We start from the raw sequence: 22,232 nt of genomic DNA, 5'->3' as shown, positions 1-22,232 counted from the left end.
CCAGGGGCTTCCCCAGGGGCTGCCGGGGACCCTCTGCTCCGGCGCCTGGAGCCCTCCTGCCCCGAGCTGGGGGCTGCTCCTCTCATCTTCTCGCTCCTCTCTCCAGATGCAACTGCTGTTGCCATTTTTCCCCTCCATTCTTCACTCCGTTCCCCGGAGGCACGGCCACCATCGCTGACGGGCTCAGCCTTGGCCAGCGGCGGGTCCGTCTCGGAGCCGGCTGGCACTGGCTCTGTCAGCCATGGTGGAAGCTTCTGGCGGCTTCTCACAGAAGCCGCCCCTGCAGCCCCCGCTGCCAAACCCTGGCCATGTGAACCTGATACATTCCACCCCTTGCCTCCGAGTCACATATTTAAGAATTATCATTAAAATCCACATTTATCAGACAACCTTCACTCACATAAACAAAAACAATTGCCCACACCAAAATCAAAACATCATCACAGCACTGAACGGAAGTGGACAATTTACACACAATGCCCCCCTCATCCCTTCACCACAACTGCAACAACAGAAATTCCTCATTATCATTTTGCTCTCTAACATCGTTCAGTCCATGTTTTGCCTGTTACCTCTCGCAACTGATATCCTTATCTCAATTTCCTCTTGCCCCATGTTGGGTGCCAAAAAGGACAGTGGTGGGTTGAGCTTGTCTGGACACCAGGTGCCCACCAAGCCACTCTACCACTCTCCTCCTCAGCAGGAGAGAAAATAAGATATAAAAACATCTCGTGGGTCAAGATAAAGGCAGTTTAGCAGAGCAAAAGCAAATGCCATGTGTGCAAGCCAAGGAAAATAAAAGATTTCTTCTCTACTTCCCAGCAGCAGGCAATGTCCAGCCACTTCCCAGGAAGGGCTTCAGTATGTGTGGTGGTTGCTCCGGAAGACAAACGTAGTAGTAACGAACACCCCCCCTTCTCCTTTCTGTTAGCTTTTATCGCTGAGCAGACATCATACGGTGTGGAGCATCCCTCTGGTCAGTTTGGCTCTGCTGTCCTGGCTGTGTCCCCTCTCAAAACCTTGCCCACCCCCAGCCTACTGGTGGTGGTGGAACGTTGGAGAGACAGCCGGGATGCTGTGCCAGCACTGCTCAGCAGTAGCCACATCACTGGTTATCAACACCTTTCTGGCTACCAATACGCAGCACAGGACTATGAGGGCTGCTGTGGCGAAAATTAACTCCATCTCAGCCAGACCCAACACATACAGAAATACAAAACTACAGCACTTCAAAAGCTAACAAGACTACCTATTTTTTCCCCCCGTCTTGCACTGCTGATAGATATCTACATCTTCCTATAGAGAAATATAGCTGTCTGGGGAATCTGATCAGAACTGACCAAACCGTGAAGTGTGTTGCTGTTTACTTTATTATTCAGGGTTGAAAGAGATAAATCTGTTATTCTGGACACGGGATCTCAGCCCTCCAGTACCACAGAATACAAGTAGTAGATACGCTATATTGCCCATCTTGTTTTCACAAAGCACTTCAAATCGAGGTAGCCATTTTAGAGGATAATTCAGCCTACACGATCAGTTACATTCTGGCCATTACATGAAAGCAAACTTAAGTAACTCAACTGTTTTAATACCTGGTTGATCAGTTTTTCTGGTGTGTCTTGTGAATGAGAAGACAGCAGAGAAAAATGTGGGAGCGAGCTGAAAACAAGAATATTTTGTATATTCATATTATCTGTGAGGGGGAAGCAGGCCTATTCTTTTCTTCTCTCCCTCTCCCTTGAAGTTTGCTATGAGTGGAGTTGAAACCCAGATGTTCTTCTAACACCTGCTTTGTTTACAGAATTAGAACATCATGAGCCTGCAACAGAACTTGACCAAACACAGCTTTTACCTAGCGGATGAGAATTTTGGGTAAACAAACCTATTTATTACAGCAATGCCATTTAACCCCTCGTTTTGCCCAGCTCTGCCCGGCATGTTGAAATAACTGTTCAGTGCCAACGTTCAATCCCAGTTATATTTGCCAAAACCATCATGTGATTTTAAATATTATTAAGACTCAGGACTCACATTTTCCAATTCAGATGCATTGTCCTCCAGTTTCATCTTTTGGCTCACGCAGCTTAGCAGATGATCCAATACACACTGTTTTGGATGCATTCCTTTGTCAAAGCGATTATACATCCCACACCAAAACCTCAAGAACAAGGCAAGAGAAGAGAATTAGGTGGCCTGTGGTACACTACTGGCCAACTAGGTGCTGTTTACGAAAAAAATTTTCAACAAATTGAGATTAGTAACCGATTTTTAAGAATTGCCACAGCCTTGGACTGTAAAATTCAGTATCAATGGGCAAATTTTCATAACGTTAAAAAACTCCTGAGGATTTAAGTACTTCTGCCTTATGATCCACATGCGATGGCAGTAGGTATTAGCATACCTGAGCCTTCTGTAGCAGGCTCACTTGAGGCTTGGGCAGTTCACCTTCAAGCCCTCAATTTGCCCTACCTCCCTACTTCTATTAAAAGCCTTTGCCTGCCAGTAACTACACACAGCACTTAAAAACACATCTGCATCCCTCTCTCTCAGCAGAGAACAGGAGTGAGCCAGAAACAAAGCAAAACTAACCACTTCAGCTGTAACACCCCGGGCAAGCAAATAGGCATGGCAACAAGAAATCCCTTCTTGTGAAAACCACCCTGACCGCGTAAGCCTGGGTGTGACTGGGCACTTGAAAATCAGTTTCACTGATTTACCCTGTCACATAAATTTGACAAAGCAAGCAGTCAGGGGGTGTGTGTACGGGTCTATCTACACATCTGAAAGTCTTCTTTTCCTTGCCTTTCCCCACCCTGTTTCTCAACACCAAAGAAAAAAATATTATTTTAAATTACAGTACCTGCACTTATTTAGCAATTACCTGTGCACTACTCCTCTCAGTTTATGGATGAGGAATGAAGGGGAAAGCTAAAACATACCATGCTAATAAGTGAAATTTTGTTTTATTAAACCTGACTTACTAATCTATGCTACAATGAAAGAAATGACCCCTTCTTAAATAAGCAACTTACTGGAAACTGAAAGGTAGTGTGTTTGGTTGAAGCTCTTTGTAAGCTGTAAATCCTCTGTACAAAGGATTTCTTAATTCCTGCTTCTTCTGTAAGAGGAAAGGCCACAGAGAATGGGTCTTCTCAAAGATTCTGTCAATTACAAATAAAATCTAATCACTAAAGAAAAGAATCAAGTTAAGTGGATTAATAACACTATCTGTTCTGAGTAGAATTAGATTAAGGAAGGTAAGAATTATTTTTACACAGTAGCTGATTAATTTCATAAACACAAGATATATCACTGAGGAATATATAACCATTTGAAATGGACACTACCCAGTCCAAAAGGGACTGCAAGTTATTACTGTGGTCCAAATTAAAATATCTGTCTTCAGGGATATAATTAATCTATATTTTTTTTCCCCCTCCCACACTGTAGAACATAAGCATCTACCAAGACAATGCTACCCTTAACCAATCCACAATTACATTAAAAACACACCAACAAATACAACCTGCCCTTCTTCTGACATTTAAAGTGACTTCTAGACTGCTGGCTCTATAAGCTGGCAACTCACTTCAGATCTTCACGCTCCTTATGACAGGTCCCAAGGAAGTTGCCAAACTGGCAGGAGTAGACATGGTCATGGATTTCAAGAAGGAAATGCTCATTAAACTCAAATGAGCACGGGAACTGCTGCATGAGCTGCCAGACACATTCAACGAACTGAGTGAAGACAGGGGATACTTCTTTGGGGTCACCATACAAATGGCCACACCTAGAGAAATGCAAACCAAACAGGGTTAAATCCTGTGTCACCAAGCAAAAAAAGAATCTACTCGCAACTGGGACATTTGCTTCACTACTAGAATAAGAAATTATTCTGCAGTCACTAAAAACCCCCACATGGTTTATCTTACAGCAACTGTACCTTACGGTGTACCACCCTCAGCATTACTTCTCCTCCACGGGTACCTGGTAGGAGCGACGAGAATTGCGCGATGTCCCTTTCTCTAAAGTAAAACTAGCAATGGAAGAGCCTACATAACAGACTTGCAAGCATCACATGAAGTATTTGTGAAATAAGAATCCTTGAGCCTATGCTATGATGTTAGCACAAGGGAAAAAAGGCAATATTCTCCAAAGAAACATGTATTGCTCGAATATACGACACTAATGCCAGCCCTTAACTGGGGGAAAAAAAAAGTTGACATTGGTGGTATTCTGTCTGTCTGCCAGGAACAGTAAGAAACAGTGGGGAGGGGGAAAAAAAATGTGTCCTCTACGATCTTCTATGAATGTGATAGTATTCTATGGTGCAGGCATAGCCACAATGGGCAGCAACAGCCAGAACAACCCTATTTTGCTCCATGTGGACATCAAGAATGAGATCCTGGTAAGCAATTACTTAGAAAGAAATAAAGAACAAACTCAAACAAAGAGAAGCCCAAAACAACAATCAAAAATATTTTTATAGCTTTAGATGAAGTTCAGAAAAACCCTACTAGTTCTGCAAAAATCCAGCCAGGGATCTATTCGTGTTCATCACAACCCATCACAAAATTAAACACAAGCAGAAAAGGAATGAGAGCATTTCTGGAAAGCAGCCACCACTCTATTGTAGTGTAATGACTGTTCTCTTAAGAGGAAAAAAAACCCACAACTTAGGGCAGAATCCTTCTTTTCTAGGATGAGATATAACATGGAAAGCCACAGAAAGGAACAAGGCATCCCCAAACTTAAGTGGAAAAATTAAGTAAGATTTCTTATGACAGATCTAGATAACTAGTATCCCAGTTCCCGGTTCTGCAATTCCAACCACAATACCCTAAGCAGCAGCATGAAGGACTGATTTCCCTTAGAACTGGAAGGCACCAGCCACCGCTATGAGAGGAATGAATTTGTCTACTGCAATAAAAGTTCATATTCTCAGTCAATGCTGAAATTCGTGTCTCAAGTACTTTTTGTATCCATTGCCAGCTTCTCATATTTGGAACAATCCTTTATAATAGAAGAATAGGAGTTTTTTGGTTGTTTGGTTTTGGGGTTTTTTTGGTCTTAAAGCAAGAAAGGTGAGAAGAGTCCCTAAAGAAGCACAAACACTGACCACAGAACATTTATTTTGACAATAATGATGAAACAGCAGTTTATCTTTGACTGCTGCTTCTTATATACCAGTATAAGGCTGTACATACTGCTTATTTTCCCCAAATATGCCCTAAGGAAACAGACTTGGTTTATTATTAAAAACAGGAATCAGTTTCATATTGAGGACAAAGCTTCAACTTTTAACAAGCTAATATCGCTGAACAGACCAGTCCCTTCCCTCCTCGTACTCTTTTGGACCAGCTCAGTTTCTAATTTCTATACGGTAAACATAACAAGAAGTAATTCAAGGTAATATCCCTACTAGATGCAGGCTATCAATTACAGGAACAACGGCATTTTTAATCTGCCTAGAGAGTGCAGGTGAAATTGGGTTTTTTTAGCACTATATTGGGCTCAAATTTATGCTTTGAACTTGGTAAAAGTCCTGAAAAACATTAGCTGAGATTTTCTTCTAAGAAATGACCGCAGAAGAATTAACATGTCTTGACAGAACATTAGCACTCCTCATATAATATGAATGTGATTTTACAGGTAGGAAAACACTCAGAATTCAAACAATTTGTTCAAGACTGTATGATTTTGTAAAATAATAAAAAAAGCACTGATGAAATAACAACCCCAGCAGATACTGCCTTTATGTCACCAACTCCAGTATTTTCCAAATATTCTCTCCTCTGTCCTGTATCTTCATTTAAATTTTTCATGGGAGCACATGAACCTGAGAACACTGTATTTGTGTCACAGCCAAGCCTTCACCCAGTCACTACACCCAAGGTAACATGCTCTTCTTACCTGTGTGAGAACTTGTGGCCCATTGCAATCCACTCCTTTTCTATTAGGACCTTCAATTTCAAAACAGAGGTTAAAAAAAGAGCATTACTTTGTTTAGAAAAAGCAAAATGAAGCCTTTGATGTTAAACTCCAAAAAGTTTACAACCAATGCTATCCACTGACCCTACCGTTATGAGTATATCCATAGAAGTCAGTGAAAACAGTAACAGTGATTTATAAATTAGAGTTATCCACAGTTACCAGTACAATGTCACTGTTGGAATCAGAAGTTATTTCAAGCAAGTTTAATACTATTTTGAGGGCATTTCTATGTTGTTAAAATCATAATATATAAACAGACTGAGCTAAAAGAAGGAACAGCTTAATATTACACTATGTAATATTTAATTTGGAAGAGTGTCGTGATATTCAGCAAAATAAATCAGCAATTGGAAATCAATAAAAGTTTAACACGCAAATAGGAATACAAGAAGTACAGCTGTGTATTGAGGAGCTCAGGAGGGGATCAGAAAAAACTATATGGCTATTTCTCTTTTAAACAGAATGCCCGCACTATATATAAGAAAACAACAAGGAGGCAGCATTTTCCTTAAATACGTCTCATAAGGAACCAAGTGACCAATGCTGAATCCATTATTACTTGCCTTGCTGGATCATATTTAAAAGATCAACTCCTGCTATCATCATCCAGAGATTCAAAGAACAAAAGGAAGGCAGAAATTCATGACAGAGTTCTTTGAAAACTTAAGTTACCTTGCTTTTCAAATTTTTCTAGTCTTCATTCTTCTGTTGCATTCATTTAGGAATAAGCATTGTCACAGGATTTGTGCATATAAACCACTTGTTTAGCGGACAGACAAGTATTTGTCTGTTTTAGTTACTGCTCCTGTGCCTAATCAAAATCCTGTTTCTTAGTTCACACAGAATTGTCCAGAGCACAGCCAAAGCCCAGGCAGATGTTTCACATTGATGAAATTTTAACTGTTAAAAGACTGCAGTATAATCCAGAAGCAAAAATAATAATAATAATAAAAATAGCATAGAATGCAAGGAAACAGTCCTAGCGGTGCAACACACTGGAGGAGGCAAAATGTGCATTGTTCTGATTTCAGGGTTTCTTTTAAGGAACTCTTCTGAGAAAGAGCAGCAGTCTGTCTTTCAGGTATTTAACAAAAGGAGATGAATGGAAAGATAACATCACAGATTGCTTCTACTGCAGACATTCTCTTATTTGAAGTCATCGCTGCATAAGTATAGTGCAACCAGCCAAATTCATGTGTAACAGCTTTAAAAAAGGTCTTAAATGATGCACAGATTTTACGTGATACACAGGTTACATGCCACCCTGTGCACAAGAATGAGTTCACCCAATTTTAAATGCTAGCAGAGAAGAGACCATTCGGTATAAGATGTCTTAAATGTTAAGCTTGTCTTAAATGACAAGCTTCTTTACCACTTTTTTGTGGATTGCTGCCAGACGTGCATCCTTTGCTCACTCATCTCTTGCTGAAATGTCTCATTAGTGGCTCTCATGTGGACATTCAAGGAAACAAAGATTTGGGAATCGTAAATCAACCGCTGCCATTTTGTGCCCATGCTGTTCAGAGCAATTAAAGCTTGTTTACAGAATCAAAGCTGATTTTATATAGGTCACCTACTGTTTGTTCCAGGAAATGGCCTAAAATATTTAATTAGGGCCTGTTTACATTTCAAATCCAGGAAGCACTTTTTATTTTTGAAATTCCAACATTCGTGTTCTTACCATGAAGCCTTTAAAAGTCCTATAAAACGGATCTAAGAGGAGGCTAGCCAGGGAGCAGACCTGCGCTGTGCGATCCCACCCATCAGAGCAGTGGACTAACACGCTAGCTTTTTCATCTTTCACAGCCTGTGAAGGAGAGACCAGACAGAACAGTTTAGCAGCTTTCTAGGTTGGTTACTGTAATTAAATGCTATCCCTTCATCTGCATTTACCTGACTGGCCTAAAACCCCAGAGGAAAATGTGTCATTTCTCATCTGGACCATGGAAATGCATCATTTCTGGGCACATAGCCATCAACCCATAGGAAACCAAGTAGAATAAAATGCTGTAGCATGCCTTGTCAGCACCACAGACTATCAAGAAACAAAGACCCTCTGATCAAAAAATGCTCAGTCTTCTGAAAGGCCAAGAATTCTCAGTCCCCTCCTCTGAGGAAAAATCTGGTGGATGAGTAAAGAATAATTGCACACACAGGGACTAGGAACTTCTCAAGAAAAATTAGAAAAGAGCTCATCCCAACTTCCTCTCATATGGATCACCTTCTTCCCTGGTGGTAGAAGCAAAACACAAAAATAGCTTCTTGCTTGCTACACGGGAAAGTTTTAAGAGCGAAAATACAATATTTACAGAAGGTCACTACTCTTGCCACACGTTGCCTGCATGCCCTTTACTGTTACTGAAGAGCCATGTGCCTTAATGACTTTTCTCCTTTCACCTGACCTGCAAAGCCACAAGCTCTGCAGAAATGAGGACTGTGTAGAATAATCAAAATTAACAGTCCCCGCATCACATAGAACCAGGAGAAAACAAACTGGTCTAATAGTTCCTCATTTAAAGCACAGCAGTTCAATAACTAATGAGCATAAGGTTACGAGTTGCTTGCAATATTGAGTATGTGTTATATAGAGATGTTTATAAAGGTAATTTATTCACATTCTGTGATTTTATTTGTTTCAAGTGAGTTCTAATAAAGCCTAAATAACTGCTTGTTACAATACAGTGAACAGGACAATGTTCCAAGCCCTATGGCATTTCATTTATCACAGGAAGCGTCTAGGAAAGAGCCAGCTGGGTAGAACCCACTTGACGTTCTCCAACTGCAGGCTTGTTTTTGAGAGCTGAGGCCAACCTGAATAGCAATGTTTTCCCACCTTCTCTCCAGAGACAACTTCACAGCCTTAGAGCAGCCCCTACCAGACAAGTACATATTTTTTAATTCAGCTGCAGGTTGGAGCACAGTTTTACCTTGGCAAGAAAGACACCTGCATCCATCACAGCCTTAATGTGCCGTAACCAACCTGAGTTCTCCAGCCCAGTGAGGAAATCGCTCATTGAGGGGGACTTCATTTCACACACTAAGAACACAAACAAAGGGATTAGCTGACACTCCGTTAACAACATCTCTTACTTTTTCCCACTTCCTCATTATCTCTTCACACCAACAGAGCTTGGTTCCTAAGATTTACCTAAAAGCTAGCATTTCCAGACTTTTAAAGTATCAGCAGCAACATCATTTCTAAAGGACAGAGAAACTACTGGTTGCATATTTAAATTTTTAGCTATGAAAGAACTTGAGGATCTGAAAATATCCTCCTCTTTTTTTTTTTTTTAAAAACGGTAACTCATTATTTTTTCAGACGAGTTTTTTCCAACACAGAAAGAACTTACGTCACTATAAGTCACCATCGCACACACATCTAACCACCACTAACATGCACTCACCATCACAAAGATTTGAAGAAAGGAGTGTTCTAATTTAAAGAAATAACATGTCTAACCTTGAAGGCAACTCAGATGCTATATTGAAACACAGCATAGAAAATACTTATAGTAACAACACAGTTCAACAGTTTGGAAGCACCAGCGAGAGAGGTTTTATCACTCTCGAAGAAGAATATGAGAGTAAACAAGTATTTATTCTGCGTGTTCTTCCACCACAAAACAAATCTGCCAGGAACAGGCAATTGAGGACTTCTTGTGATCAGGCCAATCTCTCGGTCGTGTGAATGGTCTCATTTTTCTCCAAGGTCACCACGGATCCTGCAGTGCTACCTGGCCAGGCAACTGGTAGCATCAATTATTCAACTATTTTGAAGCAAGATGACCATTACACTGGTTACTAAAATATTAAACTTGTATTTTGAATGACAGCACTTGTATTAAATTTTAGAAAACCAAGCAGAGGGACCAGGCAGAATGATTTGCAGCATTTACTCTGCACCATTCCACAGCCTTTGTCAGCACAAGGTTGGTAATAGTGCTGGAAACCAGCTAGCAGAGTCCAAGCTACGCCATCACCTTTAACGGAACTTTTCCAAAATTACAGTAGCGAAGATATGGGCCCAATTCACCTCTTGATCTCCAATAGCTTCGGTTAAGTATTCCTTCCGTCCTGATTCGCATTTTTCCATAAGATCGCAATCACAGAGTAGCTTAACTACCTGAGCTACCCTGCGTTTTATATTTTAATGCACTAAAACATTAATTTAATGCATTTTAATGTAATAAAAACAAGTTCAAGTTAAAGAAATCAGAAATAAATGAAAAATAACAACTACGTACATTAAGATTAAAGTCATGAAGATCGTGCCAAAGTTTTATTTCAAATCAGAAATACTGTTTAACACCGAAATACTCCAAACTAAACATAGCAAACTCCAGAAGAGTATTTCCTCAACAACGTACGTGAGAGTTCTTTCACTAGCTCACAAAGTAACCATGAGTCTATCAATGGTAAACCGTAGTATTTCTGTAGCCTTTTTCTTTTAATTTGGCACAACAAAGACATTCACATTTTACGTAACTAGCACAATTAAGGAATGTTGTTAGTGTTACTGGCTATTTTTGAACAACTATAAAACTAAGCACAATAATAAATGGCTAACAGGAAAGCATTTTAACAACATTAATATTTCCAGCCACTTCAATACAGCAAACAAAGTCAAGATACCGACTTTGCTTAATCTGCTTCCATCACGACACCCAAGTCCACGTGCACTTGTGCACACAGGACTTCTATATTCAGCCAAAGGTTCTGCCCAAAAGTAGCCAAGGGTAATGAAGACTGGCCACTTGCACAGACTGTACTTACCTTCCAGGAGTTTCTGCAAGCTGTTCCGCATCACATGGATGTTTTCTATGCCGATAAATTTAAAGCGAATATTATCATAATTATCTTCATTCTCATAACCCTTCCCAGCAGCTCGGTTGGCCATGGCATTTAACTGTCAAATGCAAGGGAACAGGAATAGGATAAAAAAGAAAGAGAAAATTACAACAAACAATATGCAGAAATAAATGAGTCTGTTTTGCAAGTCCTTTTTTTTTTTTTTTTAAATCTCCCACAAAATAGACTGAACAAAGTTGTTACTCAGATGTACTTCCCCACCTCCCAGACATTACTTCCAGCTGTTTCACTAAAATTATGCTAGTGTCTCCAGTCCATTAGTCATATGCAGAGACTCATTAAGACCCTGGATAGAATTTCTTAGGGTAGGCAGTATCAAAACCGTGCCCAATTTCAGAATACTGCTGTCATCAAAACAGGTAAGAGACATTGAGTCTGCCTTAATTGTGAAGCTAACGTAAAAAGATTCAGAGAGAAGCATACGAAAGTAAAACTAGGAAAGCCATTTTTACGAGTAACATACATACATGGTGGTATAGAAATAGTAAGAGAATTCCAAAGCTTTTCACAGACATACATGCACAGATGAAATAAAGCCACCTGAGGGAAACATAGAAATATTAAAGTTGAGCAGAAGGAATACAGCAACCAACTGGAACTGCAGAAAAGAAGTAGAAAAGAAGCCAGTTGCTCTAACAATTACCCAAAACAGTTCAAGAGCTAGCAGGAATTCTTTAGTGGTGACCAAAAAAAAAAAAAAAAAAAGCGCACCTCAACCCCCCACATATTAGCTTGGGAAGAGGAGTGATTTGCCTTCACAGAGAGAAGGAAGAGTCAGGTAACAGTATATACATCTTTAGAACAATTAAATAATACACAATAGTGCTTCAGTTCTACCCTTCAGAGCAAGACATGTTGTTTTAGGAGAACTGTGACCAGTTATACATTCTCTCTTTTACACCCAATACTTTAGACTAAAATCATCATCCATGATAGATTTCAGTGGAATGTTTATGATATTGGAAGCTGTCTGTACCAAAAGAACATGCAGTAATTACTATAATGTAATAACATACATGTAAGTACAGAATAGGTTATGTCTAGGAAATGTCATACTACAAAAAGACAAAATACATCTTGGAACAACAGGTGAAACATTCCCTGTTTCCCCAAAAAGACTTTTTCCCTTCTTCCCCTCGCCATAATTTAACTAAATCTGTAGTTTCTATAAAATAACTGCAACATCTGAACAGTGAAGCAGGTTCTCAGAAAGCCCAATTTTAAAATAACCAGAGCACTTAAATCTTTATATTTAAATTGTATTCTGTGAAGATCCTTGTGTTCTAATGTGCTTATACCAACACTCCCAATCAATATGCTTACAAGAATCATTTGAATTGGTTTCTAAATTCAGTTCCTCAAGACAGTCATTAGAGATTTCATTTTGCAAATGCTTCTTCAATATCCTCTTACATAAACAACTCACCAACAAAGTTCTAGCCCCAAATAGTGGCTACAGAACAGAAAAGCTGAATTGTATTAAACTCCAAGTTGCATATCATGAGGACATTAGTGTTATTTTTACAAAGGGAAAAAAAAAAAAAAAGGAATTACTTTTCCCAATTGTTAGCAGGCTCCATACAGCCCACTTCTTCCCAGGTCTGCTGATAAAAACACTTCAGCCTCATGGAACTGAATCCTAAGGCTTCTCTCCAACTCAACATATTAAGGACCTAGGTCTCTGCAGGAAAATGCTTCACTGTCTCAGCCAGCGTCAAGACTGCCAGTTGCTTCAGGTCATCCTTAACACAAATCTCAACCCAAAATACTCCAGGAATGCAAGCATCCTTAACAGCACTTAACACTGCAGTTTTATTATGCACAAACGATAGTCACATTAAGACACTGAACCAGGAGCCTGATACTGAATTCCTGATTCGGGTCTGACACAACTTAACCTAATGCAGCATAAGAAGCATTAGCAGAGTTTTAAAAGAATGAACTGGAAACAGCATTCCTAATTCAGACGCAAGCTTTAAAAGTAGTCACAAACCCCCGGAAGATACCTTTGGCCTTGTGTCTACAACATACATGAAGGGGCTCCCAGGGTTGGCTTCTCTGATCGCCTGCAGCATTTGTTCATCCTCCAGACAGCGCGCACTGAACCCGGAGAGAGGCTGGCTACAACGACATATGGCAGCCTGCAACACACAACACCTCATGTTTTTCTGCATTCAGATCATCTCTGCTGCACTGCCCCAAAACCCACCTATTTGTTAGTTTTAAGTGTCCTATTCTCTCTTTCACTGAAAAACTGCTACTGAAATGGACATACATACATGCTGGAATATTTCTCAAACCTAGAATTGGGTACCTTAAGAAACTAGCAAGGCTAAGGAGCCCTGCTGCAAACTTCATTACTATGTTCTCAAACCCACTATGCTCTGCCTGATGATCAGTATGCCAAATGTTAGCATTTCTTCTGTTTTCTACTCTGTTTCTATTGTCCAAACCATTCTTTTCAACAACTTTGCTTATCAGTTGTTACCGTTCCATGCTCAGAATTGCACCGAGTATGCTTTAGGGAAATTTCAACAGTTGCCAGCACAACTCCATACAGTTGCCCAGGTCAAGGCATGCTTCCTCAGGAAAACAACAATTTGACTGTGACAGCGTTTTCCTAACAACTGCATCTAAAACACTGCTGAGACAGCAAAGTTAAAAATTTACATTCTGGTCTTCAGTGGAAAAAAAAAAACCCTGCAACCCGTAACTTATTGTGAGCTAGTGGGGATTTATTTCAGGGTGGTTCCTCCTCTTCAATGCTAAGATAATCTAGCTGAGGTAACATGTACCTTGTTAAAGCATCATTCAATATAGCTAAACAAGAGATTAAAAAAAACACCACATAACAAGGCATTTCTGAAAGCTGATAAAAAAAGAGAGCGAGACATTTCCAGCCAGGAAGCTTGGAAAGTTTGTGCTTTTTGCACAGCTCTGGATGTGTCCCAAGTACTTGTCTTTAGTACTCTCTAGCTTATCCTGTGACTCAGAACAAACCAATATTAAAGCCGTTAAGAGACACACAGTTCTCGAACATGACATTAATATGCTCTAATAATTATCTCTTCTTCCTTTCACTAAAAGGGGACCGGACAAGAAGGGGAACCTTTACTCTCCACAAAGACAGCAGACAGTGAACAACTAACATTGTTTTCTTTATACAAGTAAGAAAGCACCGGAATCCGTCCTCTGCTTCTGAACCTTGAACTTCCAATCACCACTGCCTTATTAGCAGCTTTGGGCACCACTATTTCTGGAGGATATGTGTTGCAAACCTAAGTGAGAAGAACAAAAAATCCAGATATTACAACTTAGCAATTAAGGAAAAATTCATATTTAGCTTATGATCTAGCATTTATAAAAAACAGAAATAGATTGTTTGCCATACTGTACCTAATGCAGTTGACATCTAAGTTTCAAGCCATTAAGATGCATTTAGAAAAACAACAGAGGAATAGGAGTGAAATAAAACAGTGTGGTGAAGGAAACAATCAATTCTGCAGCTGAACCTAAAAAAAATGGACTGCACAGTATACAATACATATTAAAAGGAGGTTCTTCAAATCCGTAAGTTTTATGAAAGTTTCTGATTTTTCACAAAAAGAGAAATCAGTAACAACTATATTTAAAAAGTTCCCTCTAAATCTTACTCAACTTGAAATGAGCTTCCAGCAATCAGGTAACATCCTCAGAGACCAGCTTTATCCTTTTTCGTCAAACAAGTACAGTCTTTTCAGCACGTACTTCACAGATAAGCTATTCTCCAATTCTGGCTTTACTTGAGGCTTGACAATTTTAAAAACATAAGCTGGAAACCGTGAGGAAATTACAAAGCCTTAGCACTTGAGAGCTACATACTAGCAAGTCAAGCTTCAAAGTGATTAATGATTGTAGATGCCCATGTTCAGATGCCCTAATCAGCTAATGGAAAAAGCACCTCTCACGTCGTATCTCAATTCAGGCATACAAAGATAGAATCATTGAAAATTACCAGTCAGTGCTGACAGCACAGGCTTATATTTCTTCAACCCAAAGCATAACAGTAAAGAAAACTAGTGGGGAAAGGGAGTAGAGAGCAGGAGGAAGGGATTCAAGACTTAATATATTTCTATCTTCCTCCGAGTTGTTTGCTTTGTCTTTCAGACAGAAAGGTCCAGACTGTACACAACATCAGAAGCAATAAAAAGGGAAATAAGCAGGAGTTTGAGCAAACTTCCTGAAAAATGCATTCATTTAATGCTGTTTACATCCAACCTGGCCTCACAGGGGAGAAAGAGGAGAAAACAACGGCAGCAGCCAGTTAGGACTGAAATGACTGAGAGCCCTTATTTAGCAGAAGACCCAACCAAGCAAGAAAAAAAAAAAAGAAAAAAAAGTCTGGTTTCAGGTACTGTTTTTCCTTTCCTTACCTAGTCCCTTTCCACTCTGCCTCATTCCCACCAAGCCAAACTGCTGCCAATTATTTCTCTTCTACACATCTGTCACCAGCCTGGTGGGACAGGGTTTGGAAATACCAAAAGCAGCTAAGGGTACTTCAGGTTTTTTGTAACAGATGGTTTGACATTTCTCTAGAAAAGTAAGTACCTGGTACTTTGCCAAAGGATCAAAGCAAACCAAGGTGACTCTGCAGCTCAGTTCTGTTCTTCCATAGCATCATTATCTGCAACTTCACATGAAGACAATGCTGCTTCGATTAAAACCAACTGAGCTCATTCCTCCCCAGAGGCATCACTTACGCAGCAGCACAAAGACTGCTGTATGCCATCAATAACAAAGAAGAGATACTGCACTAAATGTCTACTTTGGGCAAGAATTACCTCATAGTCTTTATTAACATCCATTATTTCCCAATAGTTGTTTGGAATTCCCATACGCTGGTAATCTACTTTTAAATCAATCAGCTTCCATCCAAATTCCCGGTTCTCTTTAGACATTTTAGGATTGTAAGAGAAAGCATAAAGTTCTTCAGGTTTCACTGAGGAGAAGAAGAAAGAAAAAAATTAACTAGTTAGAGATACAAAGACATACGGAGACGTCATCACTTCTTCCTAAAGGCCATCTTTTGGATAAGTACACCATGCAAGCCAAGGAACTGCAGGTGTACCAAAACTGATACAAGGACTGAAAAAAAAAATACTCAGTCAAGAAAGACCAGGAGACTTAGAAATCACTTTAATAAAGAAGCCAAAGGGTTATGCCACTGTCAGCTATGTTTTAAATGATAGCTATTTTCCTTACGCTTCCACCTCCTCAAAAATCAGGAGCGTAGAAAGTTTCCTTTTATCACTTCGCATACTTCATAATCTAAGCAAACTTAGACTGATTCTCACTCCTTAAAAAAAAAAAAAAAAAAGTACTACATAGAAGAGTGTAGATATTTAAAATTTAAAATAATTTAAAATATTTAAAATTTCGCAACCTCACATCTAGACGTTTTCATTCGGGGTAGTACAAGTGCCAACAACTCATATTGAAATCCTCAGGAATTTCCAGTACTGAGTTCCCACGTGCAGGGAGATACGCTAAAACATTTTGTTAGAATTAATTAAAACTTTAAAGTAGTAATTTTTCCCGAACAAGTGATTTCCTACTGAATTCACTGCAATAGGCACGTTAGACAAGATTGATATCATAAGAATTAATCTATAAATGAAAACCTGTATTAAAAGATTTATTTTCTGTGAAGAGTTCATAAAACAGCTCTTGCACACCTGTAAGTTCATCGTTCAACAGTGAGTTCTGTGCTGCATGGAAAACTTGATAGATGTCTTGAATATTACTGTCAGCCCAACAAAAGCTTCAGGCTGTGTCTGACAAATGGTAATTTCTTCCTCCCTCCATCTCTACCGTCCCAATTTCCTTCCCTCTCTTCATAAAATGCAAATCCAACCAATAACTCATTCAGCTGATTCCCAAGGCAGCAAGTGTTCCAGAGACAGAGTGAAACCTGTCATAGTCTGATAAAGTAGCCAGGTTACCGGACAGGTAACCCATAGCTGTCACTCATATATGTGCAATTCATAAATAATTATATGCTCTGCTAAAAAGAAACACGACGGAAGCACATACGGAAATTTCAGAACAACAAAAGAGAACCGTTAAAAACCAGACATAGAACAAACGAAAGAGCTACAACACATTACACAAATAACCACAAGACAAAAGAAACTGATGTAATCCCCTGCAGTGACAGCTCCCACGCTTCAAGATGCTACAGAAGTCTCTAATTTTCAAAACTGAAGAACAGTGACAGCTTTTAAACTAACACTAGAAACTTGTCAGATACAGCATTGGAGTTAGAACTTCATAACAAAGAAAACTCCAAAAGTCAGGGCACAAGGGAGATGCTGGGAATAGACACAAGCCTTAACGTCAATCAAAAAAACCCCAAACTCAGCAAAACCCGTTTCTACCACAGTATTTCTATTGAAGTCCTGTGTGATGGCCAGCACAAAGCAGACTGGTGCTATCAATTCCTTTCCCATAGACTAGTGACGTAATTAAAAAACGCAACTACAAATGGCTTCCTTATAATACCGCCACACTTCAAATACTGGTTCATTCAAGGAGTACCCAAAAACCAGAAGCTACCATAGACAGAAGCCAGGTAGGAAGCCCGGTGGAATGCTGTCCTGCAAGAAGAACTGGGAGGCTGAAGATTCATCCGTGATGGACTAAAAAGCTGAAGCCAGAAGAGACCACAGGCTTTGGAGGATGTTTTCCTTACACTCTTTAAGAGTGACTCCAAGCCAAGGCAGCCAGGGTGAAGCACAGGGTTTCAAGATGACACACAATGAAGAGTAGCCTGAACATTCTATTGGGAAACAAATGAAAGATGCCAATGTTTAAAGTTTTATTTGTGGGATTCCAGAATTCTGTGAACATCTGGATCAACTGGAAAGGGAAGAACTACACACAGCCAACAGCTAAGTCACAGAAATGACCAACAACAGCCAGGTATGGGATATGACACTCAGCATGAGTGATACAAGAAAAAAGGCCTGAGATGCCGCATACAGCCTCAGTCGTGCAAATGAACTTTGCGTGGGTCTTCAGAAGTTCTTTATGCGAGACCACCTCATTCCCACTGCCACAAAAGATTCATATTTAGTTTGAAAGCAAATGCTCTTGTCCGCAGGGCAGCACTCTACTTCCTGAGCCGACCCACAGAGATCATCTCTGGGGGTGGAAACTGATTCTAATTTCACATCCTCCCCCTCCTGTACTGACAGCACAAAACCAACAGGCAAAGCTTTCTCTATCACTCAGACAAGCCTTCCAGCTTAAAGCGTTTCAATGATTTGCGAAATAGACTCCTGTCCTGAATACCTGGTTGTGAAAGTTTAAGCAACGAGGTATACACTTCATGACAGTCACGTTCCTGCCCAATAACAAAGTGAGCCATATGGAAGTTCTTGCAGTGAATAAGGAGTGGGTATCCAGCCGTGGTCAGAGGCAATTTTTCTACAGTTGCAATATGGTGATGCAGAATCTGAAAAACAGGAAATAAACAACATTTTCCAGAAGCCACTGATAAGGCTGTGAGCAGTACAAGCAGATGTTAAGTTTTTGCAATACAATCAGCTTCCCGCATCTAACTAGTAGCGGAAAATGAGTTTGTGATATATTTCAAACAAACATAATAAACATCCAGACTGTGCACCCAGAGGCTAGGTAACTAAGAGCAAGACTGAATAAATACAGATGTATATGAATTGCTTTTAGAGACTGATGTGCAGCTCGGTTTACCTGGTTCACTTTGCTTTCCCTCCACTCCCATACGCAATATATTTTGTCATTCCCATTTTACTTTAAAATTAATAACAAAGGCTAATTTCAAAGCTAATTTTGCACTTCTAAAAGCCGTAAATTCAAGTTTGGTGGCTTGGTATATTGCATTTGAGATATGAAACTAGACCAGTTTTTCTATGTTCCTGGAACTAACACTAATTCAGTGAGTGACCTCGATCAAGTCGCATTACCACTGTGTTCATCTCCTTCCAAAACAGCTGTTACTGTTAAGCATTTGGTACCAAAACGCTATAAAAGACCACTACAACTTCGGAATTCACAAACCTGTTCATTTTGGATACCAGATATAAACTAATTTTTAAACTTGTGTTTAAACAGACTCCAGGTATCACAACATACCCATGTTTCTTTTCTGACTTCAGCAGAAGCATCTACATAGATAAGGTGGGTAGCTGTCAGGTATAACGTCCCGTTTGCTGCCTTCCTATTTGTATAGCGATCTAGTAATTTCACATTTTCAACCTGCAACATAAAAAGAGAGCACAAAAAATGAATTTAACTTAATCGAGGAAATATCTAAGCACTTGTTGAACTGCAATCATGTAACTGCTAATATACAATTTGGGAAGAAAGACAGAAAAATATAAGAATTAAAGTCTCCCCTGCAACACTAACTCAGCTTTACACTATAAATTCAAATTATTTCTCCAGCAATTAAAGCCAAAAGGTTAAGCAAACAGCAAAGGTTTAGCACCAGTGTGAATAACAGGATTACTGGATTTGTAGCCAAGATGATCACAGTTTATTACTGTGCAAGGCTGCAGAAATAATAAGACAAAGAAGTGCAAAAGAAAAGACTGCCCATGTTTAGTATAATCAAAGCATTGCTGTGAAAGAAACAGCCCTCTCCAGTCTGACTTGCAACTGGTCAGTCACTACAATACTAATACTTTTTGCATTACCTACTTCTTCTAGCATACTTCCTAGGCATGTAAGCACATTTCATAAACTACACTAAGCTCATTAATAAAAACAGTGTTAAAAAGACATTAGTGCAGACATAATAAAATCTTAAAGTATTTTACATTGTTCGATTGATTTTCTCCTGGCCTATTTGCTTCTTAATGAACGTAGATAGAATTTTTCTTTCATCATTATACAAAATTAATGGAGGAAAAAAAATAATTGGGAGGACAATGAAAACGAACAGTTTAACAGTATATGATAAATTAGTTCTTGGTATATGTAAGCTTCTTTCCAGGGTCATTGATGTGAGATAAATCATGGAAAGTGTCAGCAAAGAAACTTGAAGAGCAGAGATCTTGGCTGTATGGCTCCCTAGTATGTCATGTTCTTCAGCACATATAATTATTGTATCTAAAATTGCCTTTTCAGGCCACTAGAGACAAGCAGGTCCAGCAAAGCTCCTTAGGCAACATGGGTAAGGAGCATCCCCAAACTAATATCCTAGCGAATAAAACAATAAAATACAGCAACCTTCACGGTATTAAAAAATAATAATTAAAATAAATTAATAAATTAATCAACAGCTGGACAGACAGCTGCCTGATGTAAATACAATTTTTTTTTAGCTGCCACGAGCACAACATTCCCAGATTTCCTGTTTCACTTCATTCAACTGAAAAAGCACATTTTGATTCATTTATTCAGATTGAGGGGGTCTCCGCACTTAGATATTAACGAAGGTTACACGAACTGTACCCAAAACACCTTTTTGATCAGTATCCTTACTGATGTCCTTTCCAACAAGGCGATACAGTAGGAAATACCCGAACAGCACGACAAACAGCTTTAAGTTTTCCAGACTTTTTAAGCTTTCCAGACTGATCGTGACCCGTTTGAGAAGTGCAAGGGACGCTCTACGCTACGTATGCCTCGAAGGAAAGCAAAGGTATCTGGTTTACTGAAATTAATCACGACCTTAAACAAAACAAAACAAAACAAAATACACACATACACACACAAAAAGAGTCGTTGAAAGCGCAGCGCCCTGACAACAACCCCAGCCGAGGCCCGCCGCCCCCGGAGGGACTTCACCTCTCAGGTGTGCCGCCGGGAGGCCCCGGCGCAGGGCAGCGAGCAGAGCTCTAAGGCCCGGCCCGGCCCGGCCCGGCCCGGCCCGGCGCCCCCAGGCGCAGCACGGGGACCCCGACGGGACGGCGGCTAACGCCCGGGGCAGCGCGGGCTCTTACCTTCGGGGTGGTGATATGCTCCATAGCGGCACCGCCCGCTTTCGCCGGTCTCACCTCGGCACGCCCGCGCGGCCCGGCCGCCGCGCCGCCATTTGCACCGGGCAGCGCCCGGCCCCACCGCAAACCTCGCGAGAGTTCTCCAGAGCGGTGCCATGGCCGCCATCTTGTGTGAGGGCAGGACGTCGCAGGGGTAACGGGGCTCGGCGTCTGCCCGGGCACTGCGCTCTTGCCGGGGTTGCTCGGGGGGCGCGGAGCCCCATGGCTGCTCCTGGAGGGCGTTGGGGAACCTCGCCATCCTCCGCAGTCCTGAGCAGAGCCCGGCCCGAGGGCCCCAGAGAGGCCGCACTGGCCTCCTGGGGTCTCGCTGCCTCCCTGGTGTGTTCAGGCCACCTACTCTGCCCTCCCCTCCTGGCACCGGCATACAGGAAGCTCTTGCGGGATATTGCACGGAAAAAAAAAAAGACAGACTTTTTTTCCTCAATGTGTAAGGCCATCAGCACTAGCATCAGCATTGCCCTCAATGGGTAGCAGGCTAATAGCATTCCCCACTCATGAAAGGAGGTTGGAGACACATTTGACCATGTCAGTACAGGCACTTAGCAGAACTAACAATACCTGTTTTATCTGTTCTTCCATATATTTTCATTTCAAAGCATAATGCTGTCTCTCGTGGATACCCAAGTTTGATCCTGAAGAGCTGCTGTAATTACTATTCACCTGCTGCTGCCTCTGCAATGAATATTCATGATGTCTCGCAAACCCAAGGGCAGCAGTTTCCCCAGGTGTTCATCGCAATCTAAACCCTTAATTTCCTGAGAAATTTATTTCAGGAGGATGACCTTGTATCAAGCCTGAGAATTTACATTTTTTAATTGTTACATAAAGGGTGATACTAGCGTAATGTACCAGTGCAAGTGTTTGTTATGGATCCCAGCAAGAAAGGCACTTGGGACTCCATGAGGTGTTGATTAAAATACTGTTCGTTAGAGATAATATGAGAAGGAGAAAGAGGATAGCAGAGATGCTCTTACATTCCTTCAGCTGGTGGCAAACCCAAGCTGTACAGGGTCAGGCAGACCCCTAGCCATGGGACGCTGCACAGATCCCGTCCACCAGCACTCGCAGTTCTTGCAGCTTTTATAAAATGCTCTTAGAAATAAGCAACTCATAAATTCCTACCGCTTATATAAAAACACACTGCTTCACTTCAACATGAGATCAGACACACAAGTGGTGTAATTGCCGAGTGCCAAGCAGCACCTGCACACAGGCTTCTCCACCACGATTAGCGAGGGCAGCAGTCGTTCGTTAGGGCTTTGCATTTGTGCTGCCCATCAATCCGAAGTCATTTTTTTCCCCGCGGTAGATTCTCCTGGGGTGTGCAGAAGGTTGATGATAGTT

At 40.6% G+C, this 22,232-nt stretch overlaps 1 protein-coding gene across 1 annotated transcript; it reads right to left on the bottom strand.

Moving 5' to 3' along the window:
- Positions 1–2,013: 2,013 nt before the first annotated feature.
- LOC309408354 (phosphatidylinositol-3,5-bisphosphate 3-phosphatase MTMR8) lies at positions 2,014–21,039 on the bottom strand (the record flags this gene model as incomplete). The annotated part of the gene is made up of 13 exons (XM_082004165.1): positions 20,832–21,039; positions 19,018–19,140; positions 18,196–18,358; positions 15,684–15,841; positions 14,013–14,141; positions 12,870–13,004; positions 10,768–10,900; positions 8,922–9,031; positions 7,676–7,801; positions 5,914–5,963; positions 3,590–3,790; positions 3,033–3,161; positions 2,014–2,158 (listed from the first exon to the last, which is right to left on the bottom strand). Exons 1-13 carry the CDS (start codon positions 20,853–20,855, stop codon positions 2,014–2,016), a joined length of 1,626 nt encoding a protein of 541 aa, XP_081860291.1. The 5' UTR covers positions 20,856–21,039.
- Positions 21,040–22,232: the final 1,193 nt, after the last annotated feature.

The sequence above is a fragment of the Phaethon aethereus genome, assembly GCF_964289735.1.
Source record: "Phaethon aethereus genome assembly, chromosome: 10".
In the NCBI taxonomy this organism is placed as follows: domain Eukaryota; kingdom Metazoa; phylum Chordata; class Aves; order Phaethontiformes; family Phaethontidae; genus Phaethon; species Phaethon aethereus.
This window is presented reverse-complemented; position numbering and strand designations above follow the sequence as displayed.